The sequence below is a fragment of the Gymnodraco acuticeps genome, unplaced genomic scaffold, assembly GCF_902827175.1.
Source record: "Gymnodraco acuticeps unplaced genomic scaffold, fGymAcu1.1, whole genome shotgun sequence".
NCBI classification, from domain to species: domain Eukaryota; kingdom Metazoa; phylum Chordata; class Actinopteri; order Perciformes; family Bathydraconidae; genus Gymnodraco; species Gymnodraco acuticeps.
The window spans coordinates 45,239-58,492 of record NW_022990884.1 but is presented as its reverse complement, the minus strand read 5'-3'; the positions used below and the strand labels follow the sequence as shown (position 1 = coordinate 58,492).

General features: G+C 43.1%; 1 protein-coding gene across 6 annotated transcripts in view; it reads left to right on the top strand.

Moving 5' to 3' along the window:
- LOC117557582 (NACHT, LRR and PYD domains-containing protein 12-like) overlaps window positions 1-11,168 on the top strand; it is a 39,310-nt gene extending 28,142 nt beyond the window's left edge. For all 6 annotated transcript variants that reach the window (XM_034233467.1, XM_034233470.1, XM_034233472.1 and 3 more), the window contains 3 exons: window positions 8,586-8,699; window positions 8,819-8,960; window positions 9,354-11,168. In XM_034233467.1, coding sequence (XP_034089358.1) covers window positions 8,586-8,699; window positions 8,819-8,960; window positions 9,354-9,868 — 771 coding nt within the window. In that variant the 3' untranslated portion in view covers window positions 9,869-11,168. The remainder of the gene's footprint in view (window positions 1-8,585; window positions 8,700-8,818; window positions 8,961-9,353) is intronic.
- The last annotated feature ends 2,086 nt before the right edge of the window (window positions 11,169-13,254 follow it).

Genomic DNA, 13,254 nt, shown 5'->3' with positions numbered 1-13,254 from the left:
TGCACCAGATTGATGCTTTTAACTTTTTTTTAACTTCAATATTTAAAAATAAATCTTCCCGGGGGAGCTTGCCCCCGGACCCCCCTATGTGAGGTCCACACACCACCTATAAAAATAGCACTTTACCCCTGCTTACACCTATATGCCGTGAGCTGATTATCGAGCCTTCATTGTAACAGTTGCGGGTACGTTGTGTATGTGCGTGGGGAATGTTGCAGTAGAACATTCCACTGTAGCGACCGTTACATTAATGGGAAACCCTAAATGTTTGAGCACCCTCTATGAAACGTCAAGCTACCCCACAGCACCCCCAAAAGAAGTCTCTGGCGCCGCCACTGAGCCTGACTATTTGTGTTGGGGGGGCCCGACTTTTCTTTTCCTCCAAAGGGGGGGCCTGACAGAAAAAGCTTGAGAACCACTGCCCTAGACTGTCATAGTGATGTTAGCCATGGCTAGCCAACCCTCTGGTAGTTTTTAGGGATTAGAGCCGGCATCACGTGTGATCGCGTTACAGGAATTAGTCATGTGATTAATATGCATTCATTATTTTAACGCGTCAAGGTTTCCAGATTAATCGCGACTTTTGACACGTTTAATGTTGACAACTACGGAGCCCCTAAAGGGTCATGGAAAAACAAAAAGTATCTTGTGCGCACTATATACTTTCTCGTTTGCACGATATACTTTCTCGTTCGCATGAGAAAGTGACCGGTGCCCCAAGTAGGAAGTGGAGCACACAGGAGACGACCGTTTCTGTTATGTTTATGTGGGGAAATGGCATTGCATATATTATTTGAGATGTATTTCGAACGCAGACTTAATTTTAAGGACATTTCGGCCAGGGGTGTAGAGATATTTGTTTAAGCACCGGATTCACATAACAGGAGAGTCTGTGGACCAGTCTGCCTTGATCTATGAATGAAGAGATGTGCCTTCTATACACCGCCTTCACTTCATTAGAACAGCTGAAGAGAGACGAGGGGCTGCTACGTTTTAACCACACACACCTCTAAACACATCGAACTGCCCGATTATTCCCCCTATTACTCGTTTTATGAAGGAGATGTCCGGTCACCAGGGCGCATGATGTGTGTGTGTTTGTGTGTTGTTTATGTTGTCTGTCCTATTGCCGTGTTTTTAGTGTTATGTATGTGTTTGTATTTTTTGCACACCAGGACAGAGTTGCACTCTAAATCTCGTTATACTCTGTGTATAATGACAATAAAAGGCTTTAACTTTAACTTTGTGCTCTGCTCAGCTCCGCTCTATGTTTGTGTGTTCAGTGTGTTTGTGTGTGTCCGACACCAGCATTTGTTTTCAAATTACCATGAACAGTAATTTACACACATCTGGCCAACTCCATTGGTCCATAGATCTGTGTTCCCAAGTGAAAGAAGTTTGTTTAATCTTAATCTTGATTTAGTGCTTAGTCCTGTCGGAGTGCACCGGAAGAAACAACACTATCATAATATCTTCTGAAAACAAATGCCATTGACACACACACACACACACACACACACACACACACACACACACACACACCCACACACACGCACACACGCGAGGGAAACTTCTGTAGCAATTGGAAACTGAGGGTTTATTTGGAGCTTCGGCCGGAGAATTCACAAGACAGGTAGCCACGAGTTGACACAGGTTGAGATGCAAGCACTCTACCCCAGACCCATGTATTTAGCTAGTTCTGAGAAGAGAATCAACATTATGCATAACAAGATAGAACTATAACACCTCTATCAGCTGACGCCAACAGGCAGGAACAGGGAGACAAAACACTGAGAGCACAGCAGCCAAGGCTACAGGTGCCTGTAAGACAAGACAAGGCAAGGCAAGACAAGGCAAGGCAAGGCAAGGCAAGGCAAGGCAAGTTTATTTATATAGCACTTTTCAACACAAGGCAATTCAAAGTGCTTTACAAAAAATGAAAGAGATTAAGATAATGGCATTTAAAATCAGTCATTAAAAAGAAAAGTTAATAAAATAAACATTAAAAGAAAAAATACATGGATAAAAGTTACAGTGCAGTCTAAGATATGAATAGTTCAATTAAAAGCAGCGTCAAAAAGAAAAGTCTTCAGCCTGGATTTAAAAGTAGTCAGAGTTGCAGTGGACCTGCAGGTTTCTGGGAGTTTGTTCCAGATATTTGGAGCATAATAACTGAACGCTGCTTCTCCATGTTTAGTTCTGACTCTGGGGACAGAAAGCTGACCAGTCCCTGAAGACCTGAGAGATCTGGATGGTTCATAATTTAGCAGGAGGTCAGAAATGTATTTTGGGCCTAAACCATTCAGTGCTTTATAAACCAGCAGCAGTATTTTTAAATCTATTCTTTGACACACAGGAAGCCAGTGTAAAGACTTCAGAACAGGAGTGATGTGATCCACTTTCTTAGTGTTAGTGAGGACTCGAGCAGCAGCGTTCTGAATCAGCTGCAGCTTCCTAATAGATTTTTTAGTGAGACCTGTGAAGACACCATTGCAGTAGTCAAGTCTACTGAAGATAAAAGCATGGACACGTTTTTCCAAATCCTGCTGTGACATTAGTCTTTTAATCCTAGATATGTTCTTTAGGTGATAGTAGGCTGATTTAGTAACAGTTTTAATGTGACTGTTGAAACTCAGGTCAGAGTCCATGACTACACCTAGATTTCTGGCTTTATCTGTTGTTTTGAACATTGCAGACTGAAGCTCAGCGCTAACTTGTATACGTTCTGACTTGGCTCCAAAAACCATTACCTCAGTTTTATCTTTGTTTAATTGGAGAAAGTTCTGACACATCCAGTCATTGATGTGTTCAATGCACTTACTCAGTGTTTGAATTGGAGCATAGTCTCCTGGTGAAATTGTTACGTACATTTGTGTGTCATCTGCATAGCTATGGTAACTTATGTTGTTGTTTTTCATTATCTGAGCCAGTGGTAGCATGTAGATGTTAAAGAGAAGAGGCCCCAAGATGGAGCCTTGAGGAACCCCACATGTCATATTTGTCAACTCAGATGTGTATTTACCTATAGAAACAAAGTTGTTTCTGTCCTTTAAGTAGGATTCAAACCAATTTAGAACTGTTTCCGAAAGTCCCACCCAGTTTTCCAGTCGGTCTAGTAATATGCTGTGGTCAACAGTGTCAAACGCAGCACTGAGATCTAATAATACTAATACTGAAGTTCTGCCACTGTCTGTGTTTAAGTGGACGTCATTGAAGACCTTTACAAGAGCAGTCTCAGTGCTGTGGTTTGGACGAAAGCCTGACTGGAACACATCGAAACAGTTATTTAAATGCAAGAAATTGCTCAACTGTTGAAAAACAACTTTTTCAATGATTTTACCTAGAAATGGCAGGTTTGATATGGGCCTGTAATTGTTCATTACTGAAGCATCTTGATTATTCTTTTTTAAGAGCGGTTTAATGACTGCAGTTTTCAGGGCCTGTGGAAAAATACCTGAGTGAAGAGATTTGTTTACTATATGAAGTAGATCTGAGGCCATGCAAGGCAAAACATCTTTGAAAAATCCTGTTGGAATAATATCAAGGCAGCAAGAGGAGGATTTCAGAAGTTGTATAATGTCCTCTAGGTTTTTATCATTAATCTGATGGAATTTTGTCATGATGTCTGAATTGATGTTAAGTGGAGATAGGGACAACACATTTGCTGTTCCTGATGCAGAGGCACTGACTGCTTGTCTGATTTTCTGAATGTTGTCAGTGAAGAAGGCAAAATCATTGCACGCCCTGGTGGATAGAAATTCAGAGGCTACTGACACTGGGGGGTTAGTTAGTCTGTCGACGGTAGCAAACAAGGCACGTGCGTTGTTTTTGTTTTTGGTAATGATGTCAGAGAAGAACGATTGTCGTGCGTTTTTCAATTCCAAATTATAAAGGCCAAGTCTCTCTTTATAGATTTCAAATTGAACCTGGAGATTTGTTTTTTCGCCACCTGCGTTCAGATTTTCGACATTCTCTTTTTTCTGTTTTCACGCTCATGGCCTTTCTTCATGGAGATATTTTCTTGCCAGACACTTCCTTTACCTTAGTTGGAGCAATGGCATCTATAACATTTTTTATTTTTGAATTAAAATGATCTACTAGCTCATTTACTGAGATGTTAGCAGGGGCAAGTGTGGAAGAAAAATTCTGAGTAAACATTTCTCTAGTATTTTCAGTTAAATATCGCTTTGTGGTTACCTCTTTTTGAACATTTTTGTGAACAGAAATAGAGCTCTCAAAGAAAACACAGGAATGGTCAGAGAGTGCAACATCAGTCACCACAACTTTAGAGATATTCAGACCCTTTGAGATAATTAAGTCCAGAGTGTGCCCCTTATTGTGCGTGGGCTCCGTCACATGCTGAGTCAGTCCATAGCTATCAAGAACACAAAACAGTTATTTTGCCCCTCTGTCCTGGGGGTTGTCAACATGGATGTTAAAATCACCAACAATGACTAGACGGTCAAAGTCAATACACACTATAGACAGCAGTTCAGTAAAGTCATCAAAAAAGCTTGCACAGTATTTGGGTGGTCTATAGATATTTAGGAACAGAGCTCGAGAGGAGCATTTCAGCTGAAGGGCCACATATTCAAAAGAATCAAAGTTCCCATACGATGTCTTCCTGCATTGAAGGGAATCATTGAACAGAATAGCAACTCCACCCCCTTTCTTATGCATTCTTTCCTGACTCATAAAACTAAAGTTGGGAGGGGTTGATTCGATAAGAACAGCTGCACTGTTATTTTGTTCAATCCAAGTTTCTGTTAAAAACATAAAATCGAGATTGTGCTCAGTGATAAAATTATTGATTAAAAATGTTTTTCCTGCCAAAGACCTGACATTTAATAAAGCTAGTTTAAGTTTGTTAAACACACTATCAGTCATGTTTTTTGTAACAAGCTGTGGCTGACATGGAATCACTGCTAAATTAGATAAACTCACACAAACGTTTGAGCACTTCCTGTTTCTATGATTCACCGCTCTTAATCTATTACCTATCAACACAGATATCGGCAAAGCTACTGGCAGGCAGGGCCCCGACATGTCCTGGAAAGAGTTGAGAGTGCCATACATCCTTGAGCCTGGACCCATCACATATCAGTAAGAGTTTGTTGTGTTTTGTACACACACATCCTTATCAGGCTTCGGAGACTGCAGATGCTTTCTTGAAGGGAGGGGAGGTGGTTGACGTAGGCACGGTGATGGAGACGGGCGAGATGGTGCGGGGGTAGAGGACATGCTGCCAGGGGGGGGAGGTGGTTGACGTAGGCGCGGTGATGAGGACGGGGGAGATGGTGCGCGTCTCTGCAGTGATTTTGGTGGGCGTCGTTGAGGAGCGGGGGTAAAGGACATGCTGCCAATCCTGCGTATCGCCTTCGTTTGGTCTTTGAACTCCAGGAAGGAATCGGTGCCAACCCTCTGTATCTCCTTTGTGTGTTCAGCGATCTCCAGGAGGGTGGGCGAGGGTGAAAGGGTGAACGGAGTATCCTCAAAGGTGTTGACAGGGGGGGGGGGGGGTGATGGGCAGTGGAGACTCCTCCATGTGTGTCATAGGTCTCCCATAATCAGAACATTCCTCAGGCGGGTGCAGTGATAATTCTTCAGGGTTTTCTGCGTGATGTGTTGTGTCTTTCTCCTGTTTTGATTCCTCTTGTTGCTTGTCCTTGGTAGAGGGAACAGATTGATGACGCAGGCAGTTGAATATGTTAGAGATAAACAATTTCACTCCTGACTTGTTCAGGCAAACTCCATTTGCCTTGAAAAGATGTCTGCGATCCCATAAAAAGTTAAAATTGTCAATAAAATGAACAGAATGGTCAGTGCAGGCCGTTGAAAGCCAGGTGTTCAGTGCAAACAATCTGCTGAATCTCTCCACTCCTCTTCTGACTGGCGGTAGAGGGCCACTGATGAACACCTCTGCATTTAGAGAGCTGGCAGTTTCCAACAAACATTTAAAGTCTTCTTTCAGCACTTCTGACTGTTGTTTCACAACATCATTTGTTCCAATGTGCAGTACCACATTCTTCACAGTCGGATGTTCAGCCCCAATATGCAGGATCTTCTCAGCCAAGTCAGAGACCACATCCTTGGGAAAACAGAGTACTTTGGTGTTGTTCTTATTACACAGACCTTTTACATCTCTTACAGCAGAGTCACCCACAATCAGAGTTTCAGGCCCAGTCGTTAGCTTTCCCTCTAGCCTTTTACTTTTGGAGTAGCTATTGGTCCTTACCCTGCTGCGTGAAGAGGACAGGTTATCCAGGTCATCAGATCTCCGGTTCTCGGTCAGCGGAGCGTATCTGTTCTGGATTGGCACACTTGGTGGTTTAGGAGGATTGTTTGTAATTCTCCCTTTAGCAGCTGTCCACTGCTGTTTCCTAGTATGAATAGGGGTTGATCCTGGGTGATAACAATGCAGGCCAGCCGGTCGCATCACAGATTTCGGAGCTCTGGGCTCTGCCTGTTATCCGTCCTCCCAAATCCCATGGAAATGATTTACTCTTAGGCTTTGCACCCAGAGAGTTCCAGGGAGGACTACCACTTGTAGATTTATTACCCGGTACACAGCCCTCCTGTTCCTTGGAATCCTTTGTAGCTGCTAACTAGCTGTGAGTTAGCATACCCTTCTCCATTATTTTGCAACACTGGTAAAGTGGTGTCATTCCAACCTAGTCCATTCACTTCCATGTTAACTTCCAACCGTTGCATTTTCATTTCCAACACAGCCATCTTCTGTATAAGTTTCTGGAAGTCATCTGTAGAGAACGGAGGCATTTTGCTACCAACTAGCTAAATAGCATGCAGCAGCCTACCAGGCTTTAGCTGTTGCTAGGCCACGCTACTGTAAGACTGACGTCGTTGTAAAAATGTTGAAATATGGCTGAAACCCTCCGTCTATTTACGAAGATGAACTGTCCCAGTGATAAGTTAATGTCCAGGAGCCGCTGCTCGAAGTTTTCAGAGAATAAGAATAGGAAAATCAGCATAAAAAGTAAGCAGAGGCAAGAGCAAGCAGAAAAGCGTCTGCACTGTAAGAAAGATAAGCAGAGACTGTAAAAGGCACATCTCTCCTACTTGGTGAACCGGTAACTTTTTCGAGCGCACAAGATACTCTTTTTATTTTTTTTCATGACCCTTTAGGGCAGGGGTGCCCAACCTTTTTTTGACCAAGTGCTAGCGAACTGTCAACTGGGAGGGAGGCTCGCTGCGGGGAAACGGCGGACCTCTGTTGGTGCAACTTTTAAAAACATAAAAAATGTAGAGCGGCACTTCCGTCAGCGAATCGAGCATCGTCGACCGTGCGTTGTGTGATTCTCCAGATGGCCTGTCCGCGGAGGGTGGAAAATATATACCGGAAGTAAACAAAGACGTGCAACGGGAAGGTGTTCCCACGGGAAACAAAACTTAAAATATTAAATGAAACAATCTCTTCTCTTAAAATTCACAACTTATTGTGAATGAAACATTCACGAACTTATAATTATTTATTCACATGTTTAACTCTGTTACAACTTACATATGCACGCAACGAACAGAAGAGCGTAGGGCAGAATTAGGAGGGAATTCCGTCTCGTAGCGTTTGTGCACCGTTTTGAAATGCCGCTCTAAATTACCCTTCTTCGGTAAAGCCACGCTCGCATTGCAGATGAGACAGATGGACTTTGAATTGGAATACAAATTAATCATCCTCCCTCTCGGAGTGAAAATGATATATTTTGGGCTTTTTTGCTTCTGCCATAATTGCGGTCTTGTGTGTGTCCGTGTCACTCCTGTTGACACGGACAACGTCAGCTAACTAGTGCCCACTGCTCACCAGCCACGCCCCGACACATGGGGTCACGCCAATCACAAAGCTTTGATGCGTTCAAGCGCATTATTCTGGCACAGGAAGATTATGTTACAGCAGTGCTTCTCAAAGTGTGGTCCGCGGACCACTGGTGGTCCGTGAGCGCCCCCTAGTGGTCCGTGAGTATATTGGTAACATTTCACATTTGAAATTAATTAAGTAATTTAAGTTTTTCGCACTCTCGCGGGAATATCTCCGCAATGGAGCAAGCTTAAGTTTCACTTTCGATTGCATGATATAGCCCAGATAAACACCTTCATCACACGTGTTGCCACTTGTTGGTACCATTTTCAGGCGATTTTTAAAAAACGATGTGTTTTTGGATATTTGTGGAGTTAGGTGGTCCTCGAGTGTTTTTTTATTGGTTAAGTGGTCCTTGGTATGAAAAAGTTTGAGAAACACTGTGTTACAGGACATTAACGATAAAACTGAATATTGTTGTTCTATTTTTAGACACATCTCGGGATCGACTGGGAATCTCCCCGCGATCGACCGGTCGATCGACTGGTTGGGCACCCCTGCTTTAGGGGCTCTGTAAACAACCCTAATACATATATTAAAACATGTGTTGGAGAATTGGAATTTCATCCAAAAATATGTAACCAATACACTTTAATTAATCTACTCACATATGTCCTCAATCTGTTATTCTTAATTGATTGTAATTCAAATATCTCTGTAGAGCAGGTCTGTCAACATGTTGTTTTAAATTGATCAAAATGTCCTGTTTCTGAAGGTTGTTAAACACAGACGTGCTGTGAACATCCCAATCTCCTCCGACTGTGTGCTGGACATTGATCGAAGTTACAGTGTGCACTGTGAACCTGAGGGCTTCTTCATTCAGCCTGAGGTGAGTCACTGATACTCTTCTAAAGAAACACAATGATCATTAACACACATTTATCTGCATGTGGATTCACAATCAGGAAAGATCCAGATAAACATGTAACTTCTGCTTCTGGTTTCCAGAGTAAAACATTTGATTCCAGGTTTGGACCAAACTACTACCCGACATTTCTAGTTTCCCTGACGACGAGCACAGAGAGAGTGGTTTTGAAGGTCAAGGACCAGGGTGGAAAAGTAGTCTGGTATTGTCGCGTGTCACTGGAAGGTAAAGACTCCACCTGAGCTCAGACCCAGAGATAGACTGGATAACTCTAAAGCTCCATCTCATAGCATTCTCCATTAAAGCTCCATGGCAGCGCATCATTACTACATTAAACACACAACCTGTAATGTTCTAAAACCATAATAAAACCTAGTGTGGTGCGGTGGTGAAACAGCATGGCATTATGGGAGTTGCAGTCTTCAGCTTCTCATGCTTAAGTGGATAATAAATAAATAATACAGGTGTAGGAGTTTTTATACATTTTAATGAGGAAATGTTACATAATATAACTTTAAGTGAACAGAAATCCACCTCAGGGAATGTCGAGTAATTTTTAAGAGATCTGTTTAATGTGATTGTTCGTTAACAAAAGTATATTCCCTGTTTATCATCCAGATACAAGGCATGAATTGTCCCAGAGAAATGTCCCATCTGAGAGCAGAGTCTCAGCAGAGAGCCGAGTCCCAGCAGAGAGCCGAGTCCCAGCAGAGAGCCGAGTCCCAGCAGAGAGCCGAGTCCCAGCAGAGAGCAGAGTCTCAGCAGAGAGCCGAGTCCCAGCAGAGAGCCGAGTCCCAGCAGAGAGCCGAGTCCCAGCAGAGAGCAGAGTACCAGCAGAGAGCAGAGTCCCAGCAGAGAGCCGAGTCCCAGCAGACCAGAGGTTGCGCTCAGTTCGGACAGAGTTCATTCAAAGAGTGACTCCAACTGTCCTGAACGACCTTCTGGATAAACTCTTTGAGTCTGAAGTGATCACCGAATCTGAAATGACGTCGGCCAGAGCCAAACCCCAAAATGAAAGTGCACGAGAGGTGGTGGACGCGGTGCGAAGAAAAGGAGCTGCAGCCAGCAGGGTTCTGATCAATACTCTCCATGAGCTGGACCGGTATCTTTACGAAGAGCTCAACTTGAGCTGAGGCTAAACCAGTAGTGGAGTGTGTGTGGCAGTTGAAGTCTAGTCCTCTGTTTTGTCACCTGTACATTTTTCCACTTGTCCTTGAAGGTAACACAGATTCTGAGCGAAGGCCGCTTTCCTTCTCTCTCTTCTCCTGGACTCCCTCCTGAGAGCAGCTACCCGTATCGGCCTTCCTTTGGTGTTATCCTGAGTTTTTTTCAAGTACATGTTTACTTTATTACATAAAATACTTTAATTTACCAGCATCCATTGCATCCTTTCACATTTATGTCAGGCATAGGAGCCGGGTTATGACAAAAATAAGGGCTTGTTCTTATTTTACCAATTGGTACTGACTGCTGGGTAAGATTTGGGATTTTGGGGCATTTGGTACCGAGGCATGCGATTTGGAGTTTTATTTGTTTTGTATTATCAAACTGTAAAAACCTGTACCTGTTTGTGCTGATGAATGTAAATATAATATACTTAGGGAGTGAATTAAACCCAGTGGTGTTCAGTAACTAAGTACATTTATTCAAGTACTGTACTTAAGTACAATTCTGAAGTACTTGTACTTTACTTGAGTATCTCAATATTTTTGCTACTTTGTACTTCTACCCAGTGGCGGCTGGCCCATAGGGGGCCATAGGGCGCCGCCCTCCCTAAACCCAAGCCCCCAGGAAGTGCGCCGGACTCTGTGCCCAAAATTTGTTGTGTCCCAACGGCGGCACTGCAACTTCCGTATCAATCCGTGACGTCACCTGGCCCAAAACATTTTTTTCCCATTGACTAACATGCAGAAAGAGACGTCTGTAAATCGGTGGATACTTTTTTTTAACTAAATAAACTACCCAGTATGAACTATTGTATAGCCCTTATTAGAATCATTCGGTCCTTAAAGTTATAAAATGCACTAAAAGCCGAATCAAGATTTATATTCTCTCTCCATTCATTCAAGTGAGCCGAGAGTGGGAGCTCGGGGGGCGGGGCTTAAGGGGCGCATGCTCTGTGAGCGCACATCCGGTTCTTCTGCTTTGACAGCCAGGCATGATGGGTAATCTGTGACGTTTCGCTCTCTCAAAAGTTTGGTCATTTTGTCTTCATGCGCCAATGAGCAGCTCTCATAGGAAAGAACGAGACCCCGCCTCCCACGCTGTTTCCAGTTCTTATTATACATCCCTGCCTAAACCACACACACAAGGAAATGCTTTTCTATTTTTAAACTTATTTTAAATTGCTTTTCCTATACTGTGGCTGCTTCTCAATGTCAAGGAAGGATCCTTCAGAGCCTCCAAATAAATAATTAAAATGAATTGTTTTGACTTTGCCTCTTTTCTTGATATTTGTGGTTTATGCTATAATGTGCACCAATATGTTTAAAAAAGGGTTGCAGACATCAAGTATGATATATGAATAAATACACATTTTATTATTGATTGGTGATGGTGATTTTATGATTTTTTTATGGCTGCTTATCCTCCAGGACTTTTTCAAGGCTGCAAACAGAAGGAGAACGTTTTATGTTAGTGTAGTGGTTCTGTCCTGGAGAGATGATCCTTTTATAAAATACAGTTACTCAAGTACATCTTCGATCTTCGCAAATCAGTTATGAGTCTTCAAACAAATCGCGCTCCTTTTAAAGCGGGGCCTTGCATATGTGACGCACACCTGCACACTTGCTAGCCTATTCCATTCTTCGTTCTCCGAATGCTAGGAAGGATTCTTGCGTAGCCTCAGAAGGACCTGAAGGACATGTCCTACGAAGGAAGCATCCTCGACTTTGTAACAGCCCCTGTATGAGTATGACTGAAGCAAAGCCCTATAAAGAGACCACCACGAGAAACATATTCTTCCTGAACGAGGTTGGAATTGAAATAAAAAAGGAAAGTGAAACGTATGCTCGTCACCCTCTCCCTCCGGTCCACATTAATACAAATGATCCCGATACATATGATGGTATGAAAAGATCTTAAAATAAATATAAATGTATTTATTATAAACGTGTTAGTCCTTAACATCTATCACTGTGTATATCACCATTCAAACATATTTTACAAGTTGAACAAACTCCACACAGCTCAGTAAAGACTGAAATGTTGACTTTATTTGATCATTTCAGTAAAAACTAATGTTCATATGTCTCTTTTTGATTATAATACTGATGAACGTTCAAAACAAAGCACTTTGGCAACTTACCACATAAGTTGTAAAATGCTTTGAAGATGGGAGGTGATATTCTATTAATGTTCACGTTCACACGGTCAGTTGATTTTTGCCGGCCGTCTTTCCTGCAACAGCAGTTTAAACTGTATTTCCTTTCTCCTGTAATATGACTTGATCACTTTAAAGTCCGCACACTGAGCTCTGATTGGTCAGCAGGCCGTGCTTTCACTGAGTTGATCTCTAACCCCCAAAACACACCAGGAGCGTCTGCGTCGCGTTACGGCCGCGCCGCGGCGGTCGTAAGGATCGCGGCCACTCTAGTCAATGGGTGCTGTTACACCACACGCGACGCGTTACGGCTCAGACGCGTCCCAGAAGCGGCTCGGCGCAGCGCTTCTCTAAAATTAGGATGAATCCTATTTTTGCCGCGGCGCAGCCGTAAGGTAAACTCCTCCCCCCATCCCCCCGTAGTCTTTCAAGTAGGAGAATACATGCCAGCGTTCTCCTCCGGTTTACAGGCACTGTAAATGATATATATAGAATAATTATGATGATGAATGCATATTTTTTTACCACTAAAATACAGCAACACATCTTTGATTCATGTCGTTTATAACTGGAATATTACAATTATTATTAACTGTGTCTGTAGTCTACAACACAACAAAATAGGAAATAACAACAATAAACACGATTTAAACAGACACAAACATAAACCATTTAACTACGTATAGCCTACTTACTTGTAGAAGTACAAATGTCCAGGAAATATTCCAAAATCAACAACAACTGCGAGGCTGCACACACGACGCTCCGCTTCCGCAACGTTTTGAAACGCGTCTGGTGTGTGTTGACGCAGGAGGAGGTCGCAGCGTGGCGCAGCCGCAACGTAACGCGGCGCAGACGCTCCTGGTGTGTTTTGGGGGTTAGCCTGCAACCTAACCTGCTCCAGAGCAGGTTAGCGGCGCTCAGCATAAGTTACCATGGAGATCTAACCCGCTAAAAAGAGAACCAGCGTCGTAGGACCGTAAACCCCAAGTTTTCCCTGAAGTTAGCCCGCTAAGCGAAAATCCGGCTTCGTCGTACAGGCCTCAGGTGACTTGAAGCTCATCAAACCAAAAAGGTACAAACTGGTTCATCAACACTTTGACCAAGATAGCTAAACAATGTTTTAAGGCTTGTTTGAGACGAGCGACCGACTCAGACCTGCGCAATTGCGATCGCCGTCCTGCTAGTGCGTTGCAT